The 26,839-nt window shown below is 43.2% G+C and overlaps 1 protein-coding gene across 2 annotated transcripts in view; it reads left to right on the top strand.

Moving 5' to 3' along the window:
- Positions 1–1,691: 1,691 nt before the first annotated feature.
- LOC136626338 (ovostatin-like) overlaps positions 1,692–26,839 on the top strand; it is a 56,035-nt gene continuing 30,887 nt past the window's right edge. For both annotated transcript variants that reach the window (XM_066601313.1, XM_066601312.1), the window contains exons 1-10: positions 1,692–1,819; positions 12,929–13,112; positions 13,770–13,926; positions 16,183–16,235; positions 16,999–17,019; positions 17,870–18,038; positions 19,245–19,329; positions 19,420–19,546; positions 20,356–20,464; positions 22,327–22,442. In XM_066601313.1, coding sequence (XP_066457410.1) covers positions 1,719–1,819; positions 12,929–13,112; positions 13,770–13,926; positions 16,183–16,235; positions 16,999–17,019; positions 17,870–18,038; positions 19,245–19,329; positions 19,420–19,546; positions 20,356–20,464; positions 22,327–22,442 — 1,122 coding nt within the window. In that variant the 5' untranslated portion in view covers positions 1,692–1,718. The remainder of the gene's footprint in view (positions 1,820–12,928; positions 13,113–13,769; positions 13,927–16,182; positions 16,236–16,998; positions 17,020–17,869; positions 18,039–19,244; positions 19,330–19,419; positions 19,547–20,355; positions 20,465–22,326; positions 22,443–26,839) is intronic.

The raw sequence follows: 26,839 nt of genomic DNA, 5'->3' as shown, positions 1-26,839 counted from the left end.
GAGTCTCTAGTTTGAGAAACAGACGCCTCACAGGTACCCAACTGGCATCTTCATTAAATAGTACCCGCAAAACACCAGTGTCAACATCTACAGTGAAGAGGTGGCTGCGGGATTTTGGGCTTCAGGGCAGAGTGGCAAAGAAAAAGCCATATCTGAGACTGGCCAATAAAAGAAAAAGATTAAGATGGGCAAAAGAACACAGACATTGGACAGAGGAAGACTGGAAAAAAGTGTTGTGGACGGATGAATCCAAGTTTGAGGTGTTTGGACCACAAAGAAGAACGTTTGTGAGACGCAGAACAAATGAAAAGATGCTGGAAGAATGCCTGACGCCATCTGTTAAGCATGGTGGAGGTAATGTGATGGTCTGGGGTTGCTTTGGTGCTGGTAAGGTGGGAGATTTGTACAGGGTAAAAGGGATTCTGAATAAGGAAGGCTATCACTCCATTTTGCAACGCCATGCCATACCCAGTGGACAGCGCTTGATTGGAACCAATTTCATCCTACAACAGGGCAATGACCCTAAACACACCTCCAAATTGTGCAAGAACTATTTACAGCAGAAGCAGGCAGCTGGTATTCTATCGGTAATGGAGTGGCCAGCGCAGTCACCAGATCTGAACCCCATTGAGCTGTTGTGGGAGCAGCTTGACCGTATGGTACGCCAGAAGTGCCCATCCAACCAATCCAACTTGTGGGAGATGCTTCTAGAAGCGTGGGGTGCAATTTCTCAAGCTTACCTCAACAAATTAACAGCTAGAATGTCAAAGGTGTGCAATGCTGTAATTGCTGCAAAAGGAGGATTCTTTGACGAAAGCAAAGTTTGATGTAAAAACAATGTTATTTCAAATACAAATCATTATTTCTAACCTTGTCAATGTCTTGACTCTATTTTCTATTCATTTCACAACGCATGGTGGTGAATAAGTGTGACTTTTCATGGAAAACACAAAATTGTTTGGGTGACCCCAAACTTTTGAACGGTAGTGTATATAAACACACACAATGCAGGGTATGTCGTCTAGTATGTATATACAGCTAATAAAGAGCAAAGCACTTTTCATGGGATTGTGAGTATTTTACCGTTTTGGCACCCCTGATGCGGTTTGAACTTTGGAAATACTTGGTGGATTTATGGACTATGGATCTGGGTCCATTTTAAAAACCTGCATCACATATTTGGTTACTGGAGCTTCCCCTTAGGATTTGAGGTATATATGTATAATGCAGGGTATATCTTCTAGTAGTCTAAACAGGGATAAAAAGGAATAAAATGCATAGTTATTGCAGACCTTAACATTTCAGAGCAACTTGACTACAGAGACGCAAACGCATTTCAAACGTAACGAATGTCGTCCTTCGTTGGCAGTGAAACGCGTTTGTATGGGGAGTCAATTTGCTCTGGATTGTAATTGTCACCAATAAGGATGCACTGTTTTCTACTACGGAGCTGGATGAACTTTCCGTTTCTGGAGGATAAAGAACATGTTAAAGGTTTCTCTCTGGATCTCCAGCTGTCAAAGAAGAAACCCGTCAAACAGATACAGCCTAATATAAAATCAGAACACCAGTCCCGTATCTCCCTGAGGACATGTGCAGTAATTGAGGCCTCTAATCTACCTGCACCCCTCCCTCTCCTACTTCCTATTTGAACTACTTATTAGGAAACCTATGCAAATAAGGAAGAATGACTCGAGGCCAATGTGTCAACATATAAAATGCCAGAGCATCCCGTAGACCGTCGCTCATTCTCTACCATGGGGAGGCTGCTGCTGTGCGCTGCTCTCCTGTGCCTCGTCCTCGGGGCTACAGCTGAACCGTAAGTCTGGTTATCCCTAGCGTATTTATCTAGGCTGCTGAGTTATGTATCAGGCTGCTGATTTGTAGAGGATGTCTGGCTTGTAACAGCTTCTGTTGCAGTATAACTAATAATCAGCTCAGGTTCCTGGGTGGGATCTGTAGGGACCATTCACACGGAATGGGATATTGCGCAACAGTGTTGCAGAATATGCCGTCCCTGAATTCTGCACCAAAATCCGCACCGCTAGGGCTACATTCACCCGGGTGAGAATCTTGCACTAGTTTTGTGCGTTACGAGATGCTCAAAACTTCGAATGGACTATCTTTTGGTGTTCCCTCGGAACAACCCGCCCACTGTTTTTTCAATGGGAACTTTAGGGCGGCTTCATATGAGCGTGTTTGCACGTGTGTTTGCGCACGCAAAATATGAGCGTGCATTGCACAGAGAATAGAATCCATTGTTCTCAATGGGTTCATTCACACTTTCTCATTTGCGTGCACGGGAAAAAAAACGCTATATGCTTTATTTTGTGCACATTTGCATACCTAAGGCGCCATAGAAGTCTACAGAGGTGCGCAAATGTGCACCAAATCCGGGTGAAATTGCACAATGAACTGTGCAATTTTGCAGGGAAAGCGCCAGGGACTAAATAGCCTGCACAGTCTTTTAAAGCATGGCATGGGTGTGTCCCATGCCAATGCGAACGGTGCCCGGCAGCGCAAAACATTCAGTAAAATGTGCTAAAATGCACGTGATAGTGCAACCCCCACTGCGCAAAAAGTCATGTTATTGCGAGCGTTTGGGTGTTTACGCTTGTGTGAAGCCTCCCTTAAAGAAACCGCATGGTACTCGTATACCGTACGATGTGCACGCAAGTGCAACGTGATGTTACACATTGGAATCAATAGGAAAGACTGCGATCCTCTTGAGCGTGAAAAACGCGTCTGGGGATCGCTATTTCACGAAAGTGATGTGAGGTGTTTTTGAATGAAAAACACCTTTATTTGAATGTAAAACGCACATGGGCAAGCGCAATATTGCGCTCAACTGTGTGATGGTAGCCTAATTGTGGATTTTGATGTGAAATTGGTGCCAGGATTCTGCTATTTTCAATCCCGCACGTTAGCAGCGAATATTCCGCAGGAGGGTATCTTTCGCAACAGCAGCAATATTGGCGGTGCACAAATATTTTGTCGCGGGTCAGAGGGTCTGATTATTCAGTAACATTCACATTAGAGGCTGCAGTGATATATCGATCCGTTTGTAGTATTTACGTGGACTTTACTGCTCCGCAGAGGAATTTGGACCTGCGGGGGATCCTTGTACAAAGTGGAGTAGATCAATACTTGGGGGCCAAATACCCCCGTCTCCAATGCAAACTATTAGGCCACTTTTAGACAAGCGCAATTTTTATCCGTACTTGGTCTGTGTTTTGTAATAGGGAGCTAATCAAAGTCTAGGTAACTATTATGGGTGCATTTACACGGGCGAGCGGGATAGCGGAGCGATATCATGCTTGTGAACCTGCGGTTCCTGTGCGATGCACTTTGCAAGGAAAATGCATTGCATAGCTGAAACATGCGATTTTTCACACGCGTAAAAAATCTCCCGTTGTTTCAGTACTGGACAAAAAAGAAAAATCACATGACACGCGTGTGCACATTGCAAGGCGCGTGATTATTGTTACATGCCTTCTAAAAATAATAGACGATATCGGCCAAAAAGAGGACAGGCTGCAAGAGAAAAATGGCTCATGTGAATAGAAAAAATCGTACCCTGCAAACGCACCCGGTCACGCGATTTTTCTACACGCGATGTGCATTCTTTTTTTTTCTGCGCCTATACATGCACAAAAAAACGCTCGTCTGACCGCGGCCTTACATGGGATGTACAAAAAAAAATAACAGAGACATATGCCGGGCTACACGTACGCATAGTTTGACTCCGTTTAAACCATTTTAGCCTGTATATCCGAAAAACGCTACGTTTTCATCCTTTTTTGGGGAGAACAAAGTGTGCGTTTCCCAAATGAATATGCGCCAGTGAGGACGGCCGCCATGACAAATACCCAGCAGCACCTCATGACATTGGTGGACTAGAGAGACGAATATAAGCGGCCTGTGAAACGGTGACCCAAGAAATGCTATGTGCCGTGCGTTCGCCACGGTAACCGTGTAAATGGCGCTGACCGATTACTGTAAGTAATAAAGCTGGCTTTCTGGTTCAGCTCCGGCCTTCGTCCTCATCTTTTCCAGTCAGAAATGATTTGTTTCTTACACTAAGTGTTGGTTATTTTGGCGCCGGAGCAAGCAGCCCCCCGCAGACATCCCCTCATGTAACGCTGGAAGCGTCTCCTTCATGGACACCCTGAATCCACTTCTTTGTTGCCCCTAGCAACCAATCACAGCACAGCTTTCATTTTACCTCAGCAGTTTCAGGGATGAAAGCTGCGCTCTGATTGGTTGCTAGGGGGGGCAACGAGGATGGCTCTGATAAACGAGGCCCATGATGTTCACACCCTGGATGGGTAAGTGCGCCATGGGTGTAGGTCCTAGATTACTACAGCCAGCAGGCGGACGGCAGTGTCCTCAGCGCTAACCGGAAATAATGTAAGGGACTGGCCACAATACTAATTAAAATGGTGGCATAATCGCAATTTCCTGCAGGAAGGGAAAGTTATAACCGGTCCGGTGAAAGTCACTAAATATTTTTTTCCTCCCATAGGGCAGCATTGTTGTTATAGTAAAAATGCGATTTTTACTGCAAAGCATCGGCAAGTCTGTATTCGCCATCGTACACAGAAAGGGGGTTCAGGGCTCCTTCACAGGGGCGTAAACGTGAATGCGAAAGCTTCAGCGCAACGTATTTGATCTAGAAACGTGGTTGATGTTTGCGCATATCTGCGAGGTTAACTGTACTTTTTTGCGCCTAAGGGCCCTTTTGAGCGTGTTCTATTGTTTTGCACAGGCACAAAAGGAAATGCGAATGAACCCACTGAAATCAAGGCATATTGCGTGCACAGTTTTGGCAGATGTGCGGTTTCCTGCACATCGCGTAGGACACGGGCGGAGCGTCTTGTGCAATGCAAGTTGCATCTCAGAATGTCGGGCGTGACTCGCGCTCGCCTGTGTGAATCTGCCCTAAGGGCAAAAACACATGGGCTTTTGCACTAATGCGTTTGCCGCTACGGGTGGCATTAGCACATAAACTTTTTTTTTTAGATTATTTAAACTCTGCGCTAGTGCATGGGATTTTGAAAAAACAAGCAGGAAGCGCGGTCCCGCCCCTCTCTATCGCACGTAGTTAATATTTTTCAAGTCCCATCTTTTCTGACACGTACTATTAACGCTCGGCAATCCCGATAGTGGAAAGGAGACCATTGAAATCAGGGGTTTTGTTTCGTTTCACGGCAAAACGGGCCAAAATCACATTGTCTAAAGAAGCCCTGGGTTTGAATTCAACTTAAAGGGTGAAATCTGCTGCAGGTCCACGCCAAAATCCACGACAAAGTCAGCTTTGTATGAACACACCCTAAGGCTTCATGTCCACGGAAGGATTAGATTCCTCATATGGGAGCCCGCAGTGGAATCCGACCCTGCCCCCGGCTGGTGAGCCTCCGTACGGGTCTTCTGCATACTTGTCCGGGTCTTCTGAGTGCCTGTCCAGGTCTTCTTTTTCCTGTACTTCGGATGTGTACGAAAAATGCCGACCGGCACGCTGGCGCACATGCGCCCGCGGACATTGGGCTGTAGGCCTACTGCACACGGCATGCATAAATTCTACGTGAGGATTTCCTGCACGGAATCCGGACGTGACTGCGGCGGGTGACCCTGCTTACTTGTGTGTGCAGGCGGCGGTGTCCGTGCGGACCTCTCCTCTTCAGGGTTCTTTGTACTGTGGATGGCCCGCAAGGCTCGTTGTCGGACATGTGCTGTACAATTTTTTTTTTTTTTTATACTACTGGTTTTCCCTCGGAATCTGCGACCCGTTCTCCAAAGTCAACTGTGGATGAAGAATCTTTTTTTGCATTGCTTGCTATGGAGGCTTATTGCTGCGGGATCCAGATGCGGACGCCCGCTCCAGATTCTGCAGCAAAAATCCTCCTATGTGCATTGGGCCTTAGGCTAACTTCACACGGGGCGAGTGCGATATGGGGCCATCCATGGGAAATCCCCATGGATGCAAGGCGTTTTCATGGCAGAGACTGCAGAGGATCTTGGAGTTTCTCCCATTGCTTTCAATGGAGTCAGCAATTGATGCAATATCACGCAGCCAGATAGAACATGCCGTGATTTGTTTTCCGCATAGCATCGCATCGTGGTACCATGCAGGAAAACATCGCTCATGTGTATGACCCCATTCATAAGAATAGGGTTCATATTTGTGTGAGATTTGTGCGCCTCGCGACATGCAAATCCAGAACGATTTTTTCGACTGAAGAAAAAATACTAAATTTTAGGCCTCAGAATACGGCAACACAAAAACAAGAGGTGTGATGTTTTTATTGTGCAAAAGCAGTAACACATAAACTATATTATAATTTGGTGTCACAGTAATGGTACGACCCGCAGAATAAAGTTATGTTATTTGTGCCGCATTGTGAATAGCGTAAATTCGAAAGTAAGTAACAATTTACACCAAAGTACCCCAAAATGTTGCCACTAAAAAACACAACTCCTCCACAATACCACAAGCCCGCATACGATTATGTTGACATTAAAAATAGTTACGGCTCCTGGAATGAGAGTATATGAAAAAGAAAAAAGAAAATCGCTGTGTTGAAGGGGTTAAATATCCGATTCTGTTGAGATTGTGAAATCTATGATGGTATTAAGTCTGTCTGGGAGCTTAGAATTCCCCAAAACATCCGGCACCCGAAGGAGCATGCCCCAAACCTCTATATCGCTTAATCAGAGGTCTACCCGCAGCATGGGCTCACCACATGGCACCGCGCTCGTTCTGCATTTTTATTTCCTCTTTACAGATAATGCTAAAAATATCAGTTCTGTGTACCAGAAACTACAAACAATGGGGAGTTTAACAGTAGAATTAACGTTTCAAACTTTGGCTCAAGTTCTCTTGTGCAATTGGGACTTTTTAAAATGGGTGTGGCTAATCTGGAGGGGCGTGGCAGCCCAGATGTAATTTACACCATACCAGAAATCTTTGCCAACTCGGAGCTGGCGTAGATTTCTTCTCTTTGGCGCACAGATGCAGCTAATTAGTAAAAGGCATGCTCCTCTTAATATTCTAGTGCCATCTTTTTCCTGCAGGCACTGTACTAAGGCTGGTGTATGCTGTAAACTGACAATCTTAATAGCATCCACACCTCCCAAAAAACTCACAAGGAGTCTGCTGTTTTATGTTCACCATGTAGGTCTTGGGCCTCACTCACAAGCATCAGTAGGGAGAATTCTATAGCACTAAACCTCCCCAAGTCTGCAATGCACAGACCATGTTGGTGATCGGAAAGTCATACCAAAAAATTTTCGCTAATTAAAAAAAAAGGTTTTTTTTTCATCTTTGCATTCAAAGACCCCTAACATTTTTCTCTTTAAGTCAATACTGCAGTGTGAGAGGGCTGAGTTGTACTTTTTAATGGACCGTTTGTTGATTCATATGACGTTTTTATCTCCTTCTCTTCCATTTTTTGTAAGGTGAGATAAGCAAAATTAGCTACATTTGCCATGTTTTTTGTATTTTTTTTCAAGGGATGCGGGTTAAATAATAATGTACCAACCTTTTTCTCTGGATTATTGAAAACACGGCAATGCCAGATTTGTCAATGTTTTTTTGTTTTTTTTTTACATAGTAAAGCCGGAAAGGTGGGATTTTGATGTTTTTATTTTATTCTTTTTACTATTTTTCATACTTTTTTTAACTTTTGATTTTTTTGTCCCACTAAGGGACTTGAATATAACCATCTTTTATGATTCACATAATGCACTGCTATACTTCAGTATAGCAGTGTATTATAAAGCCTATGAAGTTCAGCCAGAGGCTGAACTTCATAGGCCACCGTAGCTGGCAGACCTGGAGGCTATATTAAAGCTATCAGGTGCCATAGCAACCCGATGTGTGACAAAGGGAGCCTCCTCCCTCTGTCAGCTTTTTACATGATGTTGTCACATTGGCTGCGGCATGTAAAGGGATAAACAGTGGGGATTAGAAATCAATAATACCACCAACATCTTCCCTCCTCATAATTATTGGAGGTGCTATTTGGTGCACTTACTGACCATTGAGCACTTCCAATTTACCCAAAACGTTAATTGGCCATCACTATAGTACTAGAGTTCCATCTTAGTTGCAACTTGCCAGTCCTCATGCCCCTTGTCTGATAGCTGCTGCTATGCTACTTGACCAGCATGCACATAGCCAACGCTTTGCCTAGCCTTAAGGACACACAGGCAGAGAAACTGTCATAATCTGAGTAAGGGGCCGCCCACATTAACATCTGTTCAATCGTGAAAAACCCCTTTTTGGTCCAGAAAACAGACAAAAACATAGCATTTCATGGATCCAATAAGGACAGGCCCCAAGGCATCGTATTAGTACATAAGGATACTGACAAACATGATCCACCAGTGCTAAGCTCTGGAGTGCCAAAGCCGGGTTGACAGATTCACTGAAGCCTGCCAAGTCCTGACAGCGCTTCCCTGATACAGATAGGTGGTTGCCTATCTCTGTCTGCCTGTCATGATTTGGCACAGGAGTAGAGCTACTTTGTAACCGCCGCTGGCGGAAAATGAGGTCAAGAAGGCAGCCAGGTTCTGGTGCACAAGATGTTGGTTAAGTACAATGGGTTTAGCAGTAGCGAAGTCAGAAGGAAAAGCCGGAGTCCAGTACACGAGTTAGACGATCTGATTGTAGAAGAGCAGGGATGTGGGAGAGTTGCTTGGTTAGAGGCACAAGGCACAATAAACACGCAAGAAAGGAGGGAACAGGGCCAGGTTTATATAGGAGACTAGTTGGGGAAGGTATGAGAGATGGGGTGGACTGGACAGGGAAAACTCAGAGCAGAGAACATGGAAGAGGAGACAAGGACAACGAACATGGGACTAGGAGGGAGCTATCCAGCATGCTGAATAGATCAGTATGAAGGGCTGCTGCTCGAGGTTGCAGGTTTCAATGGGTTTGTTCACATTTCCGTATTTTCGTGTGCATTTTGGTTGCGTATAAAAAAATGTAATATGTTCTGCTTTTCTACGCATTTGCACACCAAAGGTCAATGGGGGTGCACAAGTGCATGCGCAATACGCAAGGAGATGCATGGAACACTGCGGCATTGCACTGGAAAATAAACACATCTGGAACTAATTAGCCATTTCAATTGGCGCATTTGTTTTCAGCGCACAAATGAATATGCCTTGCAGAGGCAAAAAAGTATAGTAAAATACACCAGTGCAAAAAATAGTTGCTCATTCCGCAAAAATACAGTGCTCCGGCACGCGCAAATCTGCTTACGTCCGTGTGAAGGGTCCTACGCTTCTCATTTCTATTACTAGGATGATCCCGACAATGAAACACTTGTTATATAATATCGCTGGGACTGTAGCAGAACACAAAGACATGTTCCCGTCTCGTCTCACCCCGTAATCTCCCTGTGCCAAGAGTTTTTAGCAGAATTGCTATTACTGGTCCCTGCCCAGCGTTGTGCTCACTCCCTCCTCCACCCAGTGTTCCTGCTCTGCAGGTTTATCCTGCTGTGAATAACAGGGCCAACAATCCCTGAATCAGCGTTTATGATAATTTCTAGTCTGTGCATAGTCGACCATCTCGACCCAAATCACTAGTGGTGGTATAAATACAGGGAGCGATGTCTGATCCGGTCCTGAGCACACTCAGCAGAATACTGAGCGCTTTATTGAGCGGCGTTGGCTAGTAAGCAGGAGGAGAGATTACGGCTTCATGGTCTAATTATTACTTTCAGCACTTCACGAAGTTGTGTATTATAATATGCTTAGTTGCTTGGCTTAAATTATGAGGTATTGCATCTGGAACAGTTCCCCTGACTTCCGTTTTAAGCTGAAACATTGAAGTGAATGGGATTCAGCCTGCAGTACCACACTAGGCCACTACACAATGTATGGAGCTGTCTGCTTCCAACAACAGAACAGCTCTGTACATTAGAACCCCGGTGATCGGAAGATCTGCAGAGACCCTGGGTGGTGGACACCTGCCAATCAGCTATTGATAACCTAGCCTATCAGTCTTCAAAATGAAATACCCCCTTTCATAAGTAATACTGACAGGTGTAATACATTACAAGAGAGTACATCCATTATAACTGAATGCATAAACCCATCCTTATGATGGATCAGGTAGAATCATGTAAACGCCACGTAATGTTGGGACTAGCAAGCTGATTGGGGCAAGGCCATATCTCGGCACTGGGGGGCCAAGGGGGAACTCAGGGTTCAGCAGAACAGTCTCCGTTCCCAGAATTTTACAGGCATTGGTAACCACTATAGCCACAGAATTCACAAGGACTGGGAACCTCTGGGCAAAAGTGTGGTTGCCTAACTTACCTAGGCCATGGCCCTGCTGCTTAGCATCCAAGGGAGGGTTCCATTAAATGATGCGCCAGATCATGACAGGTAGAGAGAGCTGCTTGTAAGCTGGAACTTTATGCAGAACAAACAGCCGTGCCTTGTTCACTCAGGAGCTGGAACAGTTCCTTTACAGAGTCTGTAGGCCTCGGACAGGTCGGCTACCACAGGAACATTCTGAAGGAGGCCCCAGATTGCCGGGTGCATTGGTTGACAGCAGCTCTCTCTCTACGCAAGGTACAGCCTAAACAATGAGCGTATAGCAATTGGTCAGAACCCGCTCGCTCAGCTATCCTTCGGTGGGTCACTACAACTGCCCTTCCGGTCCATGGAACTTTAGACCAATCCATGTGTTCCAGCTCCTGGAGGCACTTAAACATATAAATGTTACAAACAAATATTAGCTATAAAACATCTGAATTATAAAGACTGACCCGTCCCCTCTTACAGCTGAGCCTGGTGAGGGGGCCACCATGAAATAGCCCTCCACCATGGTATATTAGCCTCTTCCATCGTATATTACTACACTCTGTAAGGTCATGTTGGGTCATTGAAGCTGCTTTGCATGCCTTGGCTGCCGACCTGAGTAAATAATAATCAAAAGTAATTACAGCTATGTTTCATTGTACTCGGTGAATTAATCCCAAAATTATGAATTGTCTACGTCTTACTGGGCTGTACTGGACTTAATTGAATTTTTCTCCCCCCCCCCCCCACCTCTCCTCCAGCTTTGGGTCACCTAACAAATTGTCTGTTTGCACAAACGTCTTACAATCCACTTATGTGGCTGGGTGAACTATAGGCTATAACTTGCCACGTTTGCAAATGTCTGGCAATTCGTACAGCGCCGTCTTTAATAATTTTTGTAAATACAAAAAAGTGAGTGTCTTAAAGGGGTTTTCTGGGACTTAAAAAAAAAAGTTAAAAGGGCTACAAATCAATAAAAATTGAATAGTCCCTGTCCAGCACTGTAACCCCGATGCCTTTCACACGGAGCCTGGAAGAAGTGGCGGGTGGTCATATGCTGTTCACTGTGCATGTGACTGCTCAGCGGCCATAGAAGAATCACAGGGAGCGGACAGGATAGGTGACTATTCAAATTTGACGCCCTTTTAATTTTTTTGAAGTCCAGGGAAACCCTTCAAAGTCATTTTGGCCAGCAACACGATGCAGAAAAAGTTGCTGCATTGCCGATCACTTCCAAGTAGTTGTGAATGAAGCTATATTTCATGTCGAGTAATGAGAATTAATTCAGGTCCGATATTTGCCATCAAGTGAAGATGAGTCAATGCACCCAATTTGACAGGGAGTCAATCTAATTTCAACCTCCCTCATTCTGTTTTCACCCTAAAAATATAGTGCAGACTCAGCAGAAAAAAACAAAATCAGCCATTATCTACTGGATTAATCCAATTAATAATGGCCTGTACTTTCACACTTCTCACGCCCGGCTAGTGTTAAGCACTAGTGTCATCCAGTGTCAGAACATAGTGGGTGGAGGTGCAAATGAAATCAAGATGCTGAACAGCATCCAAACATATTGCCACGGCACACTAAAGGTCATCAAGAGCAAAGAGACTGAGTGCAAAGTTGAGTCTTGGATCAATATTTTTTTGTCTGATCTGATATATTTAGGTGGTCTGATATTAATATACGGGATCTGAATATATCTAAGGGTCTGAAATTAACTTAGAGGTTTCTAATCTGTGGCTTCATATTTATATCAAGGGTCTTAATATATTAAGCCCTGCCCTTCCTAGAGCCACATCCCCTGGATAGGCCATTTTGCCACAATCTCCTGCCCAAGTATAACCCTGTGAAGTACTGTCCCAGATTGACATCTCTGCTATTACCACTTTGGTATAGTGGTATCCATAGCTTTATTTAATAAGCTGATATGGAGTATACAGTCCTCCATGCATTGCCATTCAGGCTCTGTCCAGCCTATTCTCCCCTAGAAGTAATGTTTCCATCAGTACATATGGAGTCCGAAGGAATATGCCACTCTATATATTCTTTCACAGGTGTGGCTTTTATATTTTAGCCTTGATAGATCCAGTGGCTCAATAAGCTGCCTTGCAGTGCTAGTGTCTTGGGTTCAAATCCCACCAAGGGCAACATCTGCATGCAGTTTTTATGTTCTCCACATGTTTGCGTGAGTTTTCCTTCGGGAACTCTGATTTCCTCCAACACTGCAAAAACTTAAGGATAGGTAAATTTAGTTTGTGAGCCCCAAAGTGATATGAGGTGCTACATAATATGCATGCACTATATAAATAAAGGTCATTATTAACTTTGCTCGAGAAGGGAAACTCTGCTTGTCCTTTACCCATATGTGGACAAGAACTAGAAGGCATAAGGTAATAATTGCATCTACTGGTAAGAACAGGTTGATATGGTGCAGCCACTACACGGTTGGGATATTGTGATTGCTTTTGTTAGGACTCAGCTCTCTTTGCTTATTCTCATATATGGGACTCGTGTTATAGTGCCCTGATACAATATATTGCACCCCTTGTGTTTTTAAGGAGAGAAGTTAGAAACAATCATCTAAAGCTATTTTTTTTCTCTCTAGACAATATGTCTTGAATGTACCTGCATCACTGGTCAGCGGAGATCCAGGAAAAGTCTGCGTAAACCTTATTGACTGCAATGAACGTGTATCTGTCTCCGTATCATTGGAACACAATGGAAGGAATGTCAGCATTATTGCAGAAGATACTGACTCCCCTAAGTATTTCCAGTGTGGTGTCTTTCAAGTAAGTGTGTGATCTCATTGCCATCACTCTGTCTGTTCATGAAGCATTTTTCATTTCTGAAATCGCGCCATCCATCCCTGCCCATGGGTTGTGTCTAGTATTGCAAGTCAATTGCACTCACTTGAATGGGGCTGAGCTGTAATACCAAGCACAATCATGGACGAGTGTGGTGTCATGATTGGAAACAAATAAATCTCTTTTTCCTAAGGTATATAGATGACTTTTTTACCTACACTTCCTATTAAATGCTAATCTGCTAAGTAAACGCTGGTCTAGCCTAATACTAGATTGCCATTTACATTGCATCCGGGCAAAGTATTCATGTTAAGTGTTCCATAATACACAGAATTTGCACTTCTAAACCCTTGTACCATTACATGATATATAGATGACATTTGTTTTGGAATTTTCAATCCTATTCTGCAAGATTTAGTATCTGGCTCTAGATCAGGAATATCCACAATGTGAATCTGCAAAGTAAATGCTGTTGTTGACTCAGTTCACATGCATGATTGATAATGGGCAGACTCTAAGCCTATTGTATCTGGATTAGTACCATAGTTGCCACATCTCCGTACCTGATCTGTAATTATATGTACTTTGATCTGTGGAATTAATCCAATTGCATAATTCCATATTTTATCCTTCTTGTCTTAGGTTCCTATTGTCACTAAAGCTGTTCCTGTGGCAATGATCTTTACAGTAACTGGCGCAAAAACAGACCTAAGGGAGCGTAAGACAGTGGTGATTAATACAGCTTCGATTAGCTGTATGTATCAGATGGACAAGCCCACATACAAGCCTGGCCAGAAAGGTGAGCAAGACTTGTGAATTAGATATTCGATTCGTCTCTGACATGTCTATGGCTTAATGTGCTACATTATTGGAAGGCACTATCTTATATGGAAAGGCCCCATTTTTAAATATCTAATTATCGAATTCTGAGTTAACAGAGGGGCTTCTCTATTCAGCACCCATTACTGTTGGCAAAAAGAGTGCCTGCAAAGAATCTCTTCTTCTGATGAGCTTGTCATGTCTACAGATTACACAGACAGCTCATTGGGTATGGTGTAATACATCATTCCGCCTCTGGAGGCACTGCAGTCATATTTAACAGCTGTTGCAAAAAGATCCCCACAGATTACACTGGGCAACAAAAATGCATTTTGAAATTTTTTCCTTTCTCAGAATTCTTAAACTACCCTAGCTCAAAGTTTTCAATGCTATTTTCATTTCTTCCACGATGAAAGGATTAAGAAATACCTATTTTCAAGTTGGAAAGATTTTCACTGTTGGCCAGTGTTATAGCTAATTACTCTGGATCTCAGCAGTAGGGAAAGTGATCAGCTTATCTAGGAAGGGGATGCACTTTTAGGGTGAAGTCAGACGAGCGTTTTTTTGCACTCACCTATGTGTGCAAAAAAGCTCGTCTATTAGAACTATTGGTTTCATATGATGTGCTACATGTCCTTTTTTACAAAAAGATAGACATGCGTGCACTGCATAGATCCGTGCTGCACATAGATTCCCAGCAGGGAGTCCCCTCATTACTGAACACCGTGACAGCACTGTCACAGTGTTCAGTGATGATGGAACTCCCCGCAGGGATGAAAGAATTCCCTGCCACAGCTGTCAGAGCTGTGGCAGAGGATTGCGATGTTCTCCCATTGCTTTCAATGGGGCTGGCGCTGCAGGCAACCACCGCAGCGATTTATGAGCCCTTCCCTGAAAATCATCCCTAGCTGCTGTAAATAATTTTAAAAAAAAACATTACTCTCCGCTGCTGTCGGGGCTCCGACGCGTCTTCTCTCTGGCATCTCGGCACTGCTCTGAAGCAGTTTCTCCTGGCCGGGAATTTAAAAATCCCTGTCTCTTGAAAGTGCTGGTCTTATTGGCTGAGCGCTCAGCCAATCACAGGCCGCGCTCAGCCATTCATTGAATTCAATGAATGGCTGAGTGCTGCCTCTGATTGGCTGATTGCTGTGACCAATCACAGGCAGCGCTCAGCTGTCATTCAATGAATTGCTGAGCGCTGCCTGTAATTGGCTGAGTGCTCAGCCAATCAGACCAGCATTTTCAAGAAGCGGGGATTTTTAAATCCCCGGCCAGGAGAAAGTGCTTCAGAACAGTGCCAGGATGCCAGAGAGAAGACACTCCGGAGCCCTGACAGCGACGGAGAGGTGATTTTTTTTTTTTTTTACAGCAGTTAGAGATGAATGTCATGGAAGTGCCTCTGTTTCAAGCCCTACCGCAAAAATCGCTGAAATTATTGAAAGCAATGGTCACGGAGCTACAGTCACATGCATTTCGATCATGCGTGGAGCGCATTTTTTTTGTGCACATAGGTGCGCAAAAACAATTGCTTGTCTGACTGAGTCCTTAACAAAAAACGGATTGAAAAAATTGTCTTCTTTGGACATTATGGCATCACCCACTGGCTGGACAATGTAATGCAATACAAGGTATTAACATTGTGTCACTATAAAGTGAGTTCTGTGTGTATCAGTGGGGAACCTCAACACTAACTACATCTCACAGAGGTAAGCTGCTACTTTTAGCACCTTGGATATATCATCAGTGATTCATCATAAAACGATAAATGAACTGACCGTGATATCTAAATTGCATTTTTATGACCCGTCCTAAAATGCTGATCGGAGTCTGAAACTGATAACAAGAATGGGATGGTTTTTCATGTAAATTAGGAGCAAACTGCTTGTTTTTGGTCTTCTCCAGTGAGTTGAATGGGAGATATGGCAATTTGTACTCCACTCCCCTTTTGGTGTAGTGCCACAGAGACCACCCAGTTATCTAATATAAGAGTAGTGAGTCGTGACCCTTTTGAATGAAATCAAAATTAGTTAATACAGTAAGTGGGCTAATACAGCTCAATCTATTCTTGTGTGTGTGTGTGTATATATATATATATATATATATATATATATATATATATTCAAAAATTTAGCTTGGCGGCATTAGTTCACTGTATAATCTTTGCTGTGCAGCCCCTGTAATGTGGGTTCTGTCATTGAAGAGTAATAAAGCTAACATTGGCTTTCTTCCTTTGCAGTAAACTGGCGATTACTCTGTCTAGACGCTCAACTGAAGCCAGTAAATCAGAAGGTGAGTGACTGTCCACTCTAAGACTCCATACACAGGGCAGTCCTGGGTATGTGAATAGCCTTTTTGGTTACCTAGTATGGAGCCATATGACCTACATGTGCTGCCATAGAGGCTCCATCATGTGCTGTGTATATAAAGCTACATGGCACCTGATGGGATCCAGTCGAACAAGCAACAATTTAATTTTCTTCTGTCTGATTCATGCAGAATCAAACACAAAAAAACCCACAGCTCTCCATATTACCACTACTAGGTACAGGGAGTGGGCAGAGCAGGAAGTCAGTGAGGTTCCAACCAATATCGAGAGAGTAGGAAGTGAAGTCAGAGAAGGGGTGTTATTTTGGCATTTCACAGACATTCTGTTATGTCAAGGGTGTTAAGGATCCATAGTGTACAAAGCAGATTGTAAACTTGCATTACAGGGATCAAAGTGAAAGAATTAAAAGCCCTGATAAATTATAAGATCCTTGTATTAGTTTAACTAATTTATAAAAAATTTTCCCGGAGTTTTATTTTCCTGTAAGACTATTTGTTGTGTAGTATGAGGCTATAAAGATATAAGATAAATACTATTGACACACAACCTTATTAGGTTTTTACTTTTTCTACTTTCAAATAAGTTGGACTAATCAATTGGGGCAGTGAACAATAAACAGTCTGCGTTTTTACTCTGCCAACCCTTATGGGTGTGTTTTTCTTTTTCTTTTTGTCCTGTCACTAATCTGACTTTTATGTCCCTTTTTTCCCTTTCGCCTTCTTACAGTACACAGTGATGTACCTGCAGGTAAGCAAAACTGCCATGTGGCTTTTGGTCTTCTTTATGGCTCCTACTCAATAACAGCAGCTCATAACACACCCTATTGACCACTGAACAACGCTAGTCTTTACTACTATTGATGAGGGCTGAGATGTACTTCCTAAAGACTGACATTGCAGAAAGCAGCTAGATCAGTCAACATACAAGATCTGACTTCTTACTGATGGGTGCCTGTAGATTCTTTGCACCATTCTTCTTCTGCTCTATTTTAGTTAGGTATACTTCACATTTGGGTATTACATTTAGCATGACTTCTTGACATGGTCCACCAAACACCATATTTAGAATGCATGTCTGCATAGTGGTCTACCATATCATATGCAATACTTTCAATTTTTTTGCATATAGCTGTATGGGAAAGCCATATCTTTACAGTATATAATGGCCAATTGGCATACGTTAATAATGGCCTATAGGCACTTTCGAGGTATATGCCAAGCACCATGCTTGGATGTCATACTTGCCTAGCCATAGCACAAAACTTTCTTTTGTAGGTGATATTAGAAGGATACGCAAATAATAGCACGCTTAGGTTACATTTCTAGCCTTGTTAAGTAAGGACATTGTAAACATTATGATGCTATGGCACAGTAGATCTTTGTCCTAAAATTTTCAACCCATGGAAAATTAGTACTCTGAATCATTGCCCTGGGTGAAGGAGAGCCTCATCATGATTCATTTTGCCTTAGCCAGGGTGATTAGATATGTGACTAGTTCCACAAAGTGGCATGAGGGTGCTGCCAACCCCAGGGTATGCTGTAGGATGTGCTCTTGAAGCAACTGTTAGTCGTTATTAATGAATCTATATCTAATACAGGATCCATCAAGAGCCAAAATTACCCAATGGCTTCAGCCGGAGTCGAAGAATGGAGTGCTTTCCGGACAATTTGAGCTGGTCCACGATGGTGCTCTTGGTTCCTATGTTATAACAGCAGAAAGAGAATCCGGGTATCCTCTGAGACAGTATTTCACTGTGGAAGAATATAGTAAGTTAAGGCCCAATTAGACAACGATTATTGCTCAAAACTCGCTCAAAAGCCATATTTTGAGCAATAACTGTTGCATCTAAACGCACTGCCATCGTGCACTTTTTGTACCCTATTCATTTATCGCTGATATTCAGCAAGCTAAAAATCAGCAATGAGCCTTATCAGCGGGACACTGCTGATAGCATTCTTTCAGATGGTATCCTGCTCAGACTTCTCAGTGATAGCTCGGAGAACAAAGCAGCTGTTTGCATATACAAAGCAGCTGCTGTTCTCAGAGCTGTCAGTGGTGTCCTGCTCCGCCTCCATTTAACACATAAGTAGCTAATTAGCTATGAAAGAGATTATGCAAAGATGATTGCTCAAAACTGTTAAGGCTGATTTAGACACAACGATTTTTGCTCAAAAATTGCTCAAAGCTGTCTTTTGAGCGATAATCGTTGTGTCTAACTGCACTGACATCGTGGAGTTTTCATTAAGGAATCGCTGATCATTCTCTTTTACAGCGGGATACAGCTGATACTATTGTTTCAGCTGTATCCCGCTCACTGAAGACAGGCGGGGTATGAAGAACACAGCTGTTCAGCTGTGTTCTGCATCCCCCTCTTGGAGCACTCAGCTGTATAACAGCTGGGGGCCCGAAGCAGAGAACAGCTGAATGCAGAGGACAAGCGGCCCCGCTTATCTTCTGCATCCCCCTCTTGGAGCGCAAAGTGATCGCTCAACGTTTGAGCGATCACCTTACGCTGTAAAGGCACACAATGATTATAGCTCAAAAGACATCTTTTGAGCGATAATTGTTGTGTCCAAACCAGGCTTCACTCCAACTGTCGTTTGAGTGATTTATGAGTGATCATCTTTCAGTGTAAATAGAGCTTTACACTTTCAATTATCTTAGTTTTTTAGAATCTAAGATAGTTTTTGCTAGGTTTGACCCATCGTGCAGCTCTAGATGGTGAGCACAGTGATGTATTTGCAAGAGGGTGCATGAGATTAGTATAACTCTATTGAATAATATAGAGCCTAACTACAAGTTTAGGGCAATTGCATCACTGGAATATTAAAGGCGAACATATTGATTCCTTCTATGGAGATGCTTCAAAACGCTTGTCTGCTGATAAAATGGTTTTGAGCTAGATATACTATCGTACTTTTGATTGCCTGCCAATATTTGAGTGACTTTACTGATTTTAACCTATTTTTCAGGGCTACCACGAGTCTCACTAACTTTGGATTCGCCACAAACTATTTCCGTGACTGATGAGTCTATGAAATTTAAACTTACTGTTATGTACGTAAAACAGTCTCCTTTTTTTTTTTTTTTTATAGACTTGTACTGCATTTTATAAGCAGTTCATTACTTTTTATGCTCCCTCTTTAGGTACAGCTATGGAGAGCCTATGCCTGGTTCAGTCACCGTCCGGTATTGCATGCAACAACAATACTACGGCAGACGACAAAACTGTTTCAAAGATAAAGGCGACTCTTGTGGCAATATGGTTGGAGAGGTGAGGAAAGTAGTAATACAGAGTCCACTTCAATGCCAGTGTGGCTCACTCATACGATGCAGGGCTGAATTGTACATGGTGTCATTAACCCTTTCCAATCCACTGTCTGACATCTGAAGATATTCTGATTGAAGGCTGTACAGCTCCGATGTTGGAAGACGTCCGGCAGGGTATTCTTACTGTATATTACTGGCTGCTCTGTTGTCGGGGGCCTCTCCAGCATGTCCCATACTGCAGTACTGGCTCTAGCCAGCAGACGGTGCCATTGTATAATGGCAGAAAGAGAAAAACCCCATAGGAAATTCTGAATCCAAAATTGGATTGCAAAGGGTTAATATGTTGTAAGTCTGTATGGTGCACCACACATATCATTGGTCTGGCTCCATTAGTATGCCTTATCTATGTGCAAGTATAATACTAAGCAGCCATCCCTCCAGTATGTGGTCGGTGTGTGAGTGGTTGTTCATCAGTATTCTGCACCAGTACAATGCTCCTCCATAGTACAGTTTGGCTGTGTGCATGCTGAGGGTTGTGGTTCTACACCTGCCCTTGTATGTTGTACTAGTATATCAGTAAGTATGGATGCTGCCAGTGATTTTCTAGATTTTAAATCCACAGTATATCAAGTGATGTGCAAATTTTCAATGTGGATTCCCCCGCTTCAAATGCGAGAGGTGAAATCCGCATCAAAATCCGCCATGGCAAATACTGAGTCTCAAAGTGGTCTCTCTAGCGTGCTTCATCTTAAAATAATGTTATTGAATAATATAATAATAGTCAAGCATTATATCTTCATGTTCTCCCTGCAGCTTAGTGCAGATGGCACCTACGAAGGCACTATTGACATGCATTCAACATCAGTAGGGTCTGGGGGACGTTCCATGAACCTGGATGTCACGGTGACTGAAGCAGGAACAGGTAACTAGCTAATGAAATTTAGGATATCTAATAAACGTATTGCAGGTAAGGCTCATTGGCAAGGTGTTCTGGGAAAAGCTGTGTGTAAAACATGATAATTAATATAGTAGTGTGTTATCTGCCTACAAAAGTGGTGATGGGGAATGTACTAAAAGAGTTCAAGTGGGGCCTGGATGTCATTCTTAAAGGGGTTTTCTCATAGGAAAATCAATTTTCTAAAACGTGCCCCCATTTTGCACAACCCAGCCATACATTCCTCCAGATTTCTTAAAGTAATTTCCTTGCTCTATCGGGATGCACCGCCACTCACCTGGATTGTTTACTTCCTTAACTTCCAAGGGCACCAACTTCGATTCTCAATCACCCAGCTTACCTCGCAGTGGCTACTCTGCCAGTGCAAGGTATATGCAGCTTCCCTCCTTCTGTCTCAGACAACCACACCAACCATACTGTTAATCCAGGTCTTGTTAAACTGTGATCAGCTGTTGAGCTTGGTTTAAGGAACAGTGTTGCACCAACTGTTTTTGGTCTAAGATTTGCAAAACCAAGTTCACTTGATCTGCGATCAAAGCTTCTACCTGGATGAAATATATCGCTAATGCTGATTGGTCACCATAGTCAGGTGATCTTCCCAGCATTTATAGCAATCTTCCTAGCATTTGTAGGAATAACTTCTTTCCCCGAAAATAGGTCCTACCCTGATAGTAATACCTATCGGGTTTTGGGTGGAGGCTTGAAATATATGGCCTCCCCTGAAAATAGGACCTAGTTAAAGCGCCCCCGAAAAAAAAAATCAATACTAACCTGGTCCACGCCGTCCCGGCGGCGCTGCGGTAAACTTCATCCTCCTCGTCTCACAGCTGAGCTTCTGCTGGTGAGGGGGCTTTGAATACCAGTGAATGGCTTTGAATGACATTACTGAATGGCTGTGATTGGCTCATCGAGCGCCAGCTGTGATTTGCTGATTACGCTCGATTAGCCAATTACAGGGCTCGCTTTGCTGTAGGCGGGGGTATTCAAGCCCCCGCCACCAGCAGAAGCTCAGCTGTGAGACGAGGAGAACGAAGTTTAACACAGCACCGCCACCGAAGACCATCGGGAGGCATCGGGACACCGCGGACCAGGTGAGTATAAGACCCCCTCTCAAAAATAAGACACTGTTGCCTTTTCAGGGCAGAATTTAATATAAGACAGTGTCTTATTTTCGGTAAAACTCTGTAGTAAAAACATGTCTGCTACCAGCAGTAAACGTGGGTATAATTTCACCACCTAGGAAAAGCCCAGGAGGCTATTAGCTGAGTCCGCCATCCTGGACTTCAGCTACTAAACTAAGTTCAACTAGTTTGATCCGCCATAATCAAGGGATTAAATTGAACCGAAATTTGAACCACGATCACGGACTAAACGGCAACATTTTTCTACTTAATCTTAGATCAACTCTTGTTGATTTCAGATCAATAGTTTGGTGCAACCGGCCATGAATGATTGGAAATGGCTTACTATTTTCTTGTCCGATGTGATAGAATGCTACATAATATCTTTTTTGTGTCAATATGCTCGTATTGCAACTTTCTTGGCGCTTATCACTTTGATATCAAATGTCAACCCTTATTTAGCTATGGGTCCCCTTTTTATATCTTTGCTTGGACCTCCATATCCTTTTGTCTGTATGTTCCTGGTTTCTTGTTGAAAAATCTAATAAAAATTACAGTTACAAAAATGAGGAAAATGAGTTCCTACCTCATGGGGATTTTTTTTTTGCCTTTGTCTGAATCGACATTGCAGGATAATGGGTTGAACTAGATGAATGTGTGTCTTTTTTCACCCTTACAAATCAGGTTATTATGTAATTTTATTTTTAGAAATTCAAACCACAGAGTCTCGTTACATTTGGGTTACGTCCCAACCTGCTTCCCTCAGTATGGATTACGATTCTATGAACCAGTATTATAAGAGGGGTATAAATTATCCTCTAGTGGTGAGTATTCATGAGATTGGTAAGCAAAATGTGAATTCTTTCAGGAATTGTGCCAATTGGATGATGGTTCACAGCCAATCCGAAAATCACTGAGAATTTATAACAAATGTAATTTTGTTTGATGAAATTCTTTGCTTGCAAAGACTCCTTTAAAACGGTGAGAGTAAAGATAAATTATTGTGCCGTGTTATGGAGAGATTGTTCCTTAAAATGAAAAGATAGAACAATGCCTCTACAGTGCAATCTATTATAAGGTATGTTAGGGATTGAACCTGGGACCTCCTGTACTTCAGTCAGTAGCTCTCCCTGCTGAGCCATCCAGCCCACAGACAGCTCCCCTGCATGACTCTTTGCCTTGTTCCCAGTTCCTGCAAACACAGTCCATGTTCTTGCTCCACCCATTTCCTGATAAGGCTCACTATACAAGCCTGACCCTGCCACTCCCTCAGTTTGTGATTATTGTGCTCCACAGCCATAGTCAAACTCCATTACCATCCTGCTGTGCTACAAACAAACTGAGACCTCCTGTTAATGACCTCTGGCATTCCTCCTGACAGCGCTACCTGCCTCCTCCCTTGTACTGCAAAGTGAGACCTCCTGTTAACGACCTCTGTCATTTCTCCTGACAACACTAACATCCTTCTCGCTTGTACTGCAAACTGAGACCTCTTTTTAATGACCTCTGGCATTCTTTCTGACAATGCTACCCGCCTCCTTTCTTGTACTGCAAACTGAGACCTACCATTGCCGACTCCTGGTTCTCCCCTGACTACTCTCTAGATCTACATGGCTACTACACCTGAAGCTCCAACCTAGTGCCTGAAACACTAGGTACATTTCTACAAGTCAACGTCAGACCTTTTAACAGGCGATGTAACAATGACTGTAAATACACTATTTGCCAAAAACGATCACGCCCCTAAAAGCAGTTATTATTTTGCTGCAAAACTCGGCATGCAGTTACACCTCAGGCAGATATGCAAATGATTAGAGTTTTGGCATTATTGGATGAACCGTCTTGTCTTCTGAGGCCCTAAAAGTGGTTCCATCCATGGCTTATAAAAAGGCTCTCAGAGGTTCCTTGTGTGTAGTGTTTTTCCACTTGTGTGGAGCTTGTGGACCACTAGACATGCCTCTATGGCACAATCAAAGAGATTTCACTCAGTTAAGAGTTTGAGAGGCAGAACATTATTGGAATGTGAGAAGTTGGATGGTCATATCAATGAATTATCCGCCTCCTGGGCCGTTCTAACCAGACTGTTAGGAGGTGTTGCGACCAGTGGATATGTGAGGACACGCACACAAGGCAATCAAACCTAGGACACCCTCGGTAGACTACCAGAGGAGAGGATCGTTTGATCATCCGACAAGCACGAGCAGCTCCAACTGTTTCATGGTTGGTATGTTGCTGGATACCATACGAAACTTGTATGCCTCCATGCCCGCCAGTATCACATCTTGTATCTAAGCTAGAGGTGACCCAACAGGGTACTAGAGCCTCCATGCCCACCCATATCACATCGTGCATCCAAGCTAGATGTGGTACAACAGGGTACTAGAGCCTCCATACCCACCCGTATCACATCTTGTAGCTAAGCTAGATGCGGTACAATAAGGTATTAGAGCCTCAATGCAAGTGGTCAGTTTTCCATAATAAATTAACCCCTTTCCTCTGAAATTGTCATCACTTACTTATATTAATGTTACAATCATACAGAAAAAAGTTTCATTCTGTTCCGACAACTTCTAGTGGAGGGATTGTTTTTCTGACAGTGAGTTTATAAACCAGAGCCAGAATCTTCTCCAAAAGTAGAAGATAACCTCGTACAGACAGATTCTTTTGGGTTTTACCCCTCATCATTGTGCAGTAGATTACTGGCTAGTGAAGGGCCTCTTGCAGGAATCCTGCCTCTAAATCGGTGGCGCTGTAGATGCATTGTTCCATCTTCCCATTTGCATATAAATTCCCCAAAGGAGCATGCATGTCCTTCTAAGTCTACTCACACTTACTAGGTGCTCACCCTAAGGAGAAACTTTATCTCTTCTGTCCCCCAGAAGTAATGCTACTTGCAAGGACTACCTCTTTAATGGCCAGGTACACACACAAGAAATTTCACCTTGGCTTCACTGAAAGACATGAAAATCAGCAACAGAAATTGACACGTGGAAACATTCTACAGCAAGTGAAGCCATCTGCAGCCACCCCTCACCTAGTGGTGCATATTTTGGTGCAGCTTTTAACCTTTGCACTAAAACTGGTGACATTCACACAAATCAGCAGCAAACAATTGGCATGCTGCAGTTGTGAACTATTGATTGCCTATCCTCAGGATAGGTCATCAATAGTAGCTAAGTGGGGGTCCATCACCTGGGACCCCACCAATCAGCTGTTACAGGGCAGGTGCACTCCTGCACTATGCTGTTTTCTGCATAAGCAGATAGCTCTGTTCTCACTATAGTGGCCTGGCTTGGTATTGCAGGCATTAAAATGAATGGGAACTTTTCTGCAATACCAAGCTGTACTGAGGACAGAGCTATCTGCTTCCTGTATAAACCAGCTCAGTGTATCAGTCCAGAAGCAGCTAATAGACTGACATCCCACATGGCAGATCCCTGACGATTTACTATTAATGACCTATCCTGAGAATAGGCCATCGATAAGTGGACAAACCCATTAAAATCCGTATCGTATATCAATTTTGTTACAGATTGCATGCAATATTTTTGCACACCATGTGGATGAGAATTGTGAATATTAGGGATTGTACTGGATTGTCCTTGGTAGTACATTCCAGAGAACTGGTGCAGCTTGAGAAGTCCTAGATTTGTGAGTCGGATGTTGAGATTATGGGGGAACTTGGTCTAACATCATTAGTAGAATAGATGACTAGTAGGGTAGTAGACAGAGATGAGGAAAGAGATATAGGCAGGTGCAGCACTGTGGAGAGCTTTATGGATGAAAGTGATGAGCGTACATTTAGGGGCTCAGCATAAGACAGGCATATCCAAAGCCTCAACCAAAAGTGAGATTTCACTGTCAATGTACTCTTCTATCATCTATTAAATGAGATTTTAGCAATGAAGCAACACATGTATTGTGTTAACCCCTTAATGCCACAGGACCTAAGTTTACATCCTGGTTTAGTGGTACTTACACACAACAGAACGTAAGCGTACATCCAGTGGATGGCACAGGCTCAGAAGTGAGTCCGCGCCATCCCGCAGTGACAGCCGACCTGCAGCTGCAACAACAGGGAGCAGTGAGAACATCGATCCCTGCAGTTAACCCTTTACATGTAAAGGGTTCACAGGGGGAGGATGCTCCCTCTATGACATCATTCACCCTTCACTATGTAATCGCGAAGGGCTGATAGGTTGCCACAGTAACCAGATGCCAGATAATGGCTTCTGGGACTGCCAGGCCTGTGATCACTATTGTAAGCAATAACACATCGCAGTACAGAAGTACTGCATTGCATTATCATTGTGAGCATAGTTTTTTTGGTTCAAGTCCCCTTCAGGGACATAAAAATAAGTACAAAAGGTTTTTAAAAAATGTTTTAAAAAGCTAGTAACAGAAACCCCCCCTTTTTGTGCAAAAAAAATCCATATATTTGTATCATCCTATCTGTAACAACCTGTACAATAAATTGAACACACACTATTTATCCTACACGCCAGAACTGTAAAAAAATTGTATCGCCTCTCAAAAAAATGCAATAAAGTCAATCAAAAAAGGCATATGTACCTCAACATGATACCAATGAGAACTACAGCTCATGATGCAAAAAACAAGCCCTCACGGAGCTGTGTCCATGGAAAAATAAAAATACTTTGACTGCAGTAATACAAAAAAAATAATGATTTCCTAAAAAAAAGGGCTTTTATTGTACAAAAGTGGAACTCATCCTCAAAAAAAATTGTAATTGTACCTACCCGCAGAAAAAAATAATCACATCCTTTTTATCGTATGATTATCGCTGTAAGAAAACAAAAAAAACAATGGCAGGATTGATGTGTTTTCTCTCCCTGCTCTCCAAAATGTGTTTTACAATACATTATATGTACCCCAAAAATGGTACCAATAAAAACTACAGTTCGCTTTGTAAATAACAAGCCCTCATATAGTCATGTTGACAAAAAAAAAACTTCCCAAAAACATTCCCATTAGAGATGAGCGAGCACGCTCGGTTAAGGCAGTTACTTGAGCGATCATCGCTCTTCTTGAGTAACTGCATTCTCGTCCGAGAAAATTCGTTGGGTGGCGGAGGGGAGCGGGCGGGAGAGAGAGAGAGATCTCTCTCTCCCCCCCCGCCAACCCTCTCCCCCCCTGCCGAATTTTCTCGGACGAGTATGTAGTTACTCAAGAAGAGCGATGATCGCTCAAGTAACTGCCT

Source organism: Eleutherodactylus coqui, chromosome 4 (genome assembly GCF_035609145.1).
Source record: "Eleutherodactylus coqui strain aEleCoq1 chromosome 4, aEleCoq1.hap1, whole genome shotgun sequence".
NCBI lineage: Eukaryota > Metazoa > Chordata > Amphibia > Anura > Eleutherodactylidae > Eleutherodactylus > Eleutherodactylus coqui.
Note: the sequence above shows the minus strand (reverse complement) of the source record. Positions and strands in the feature narration are given on the sequence as shown.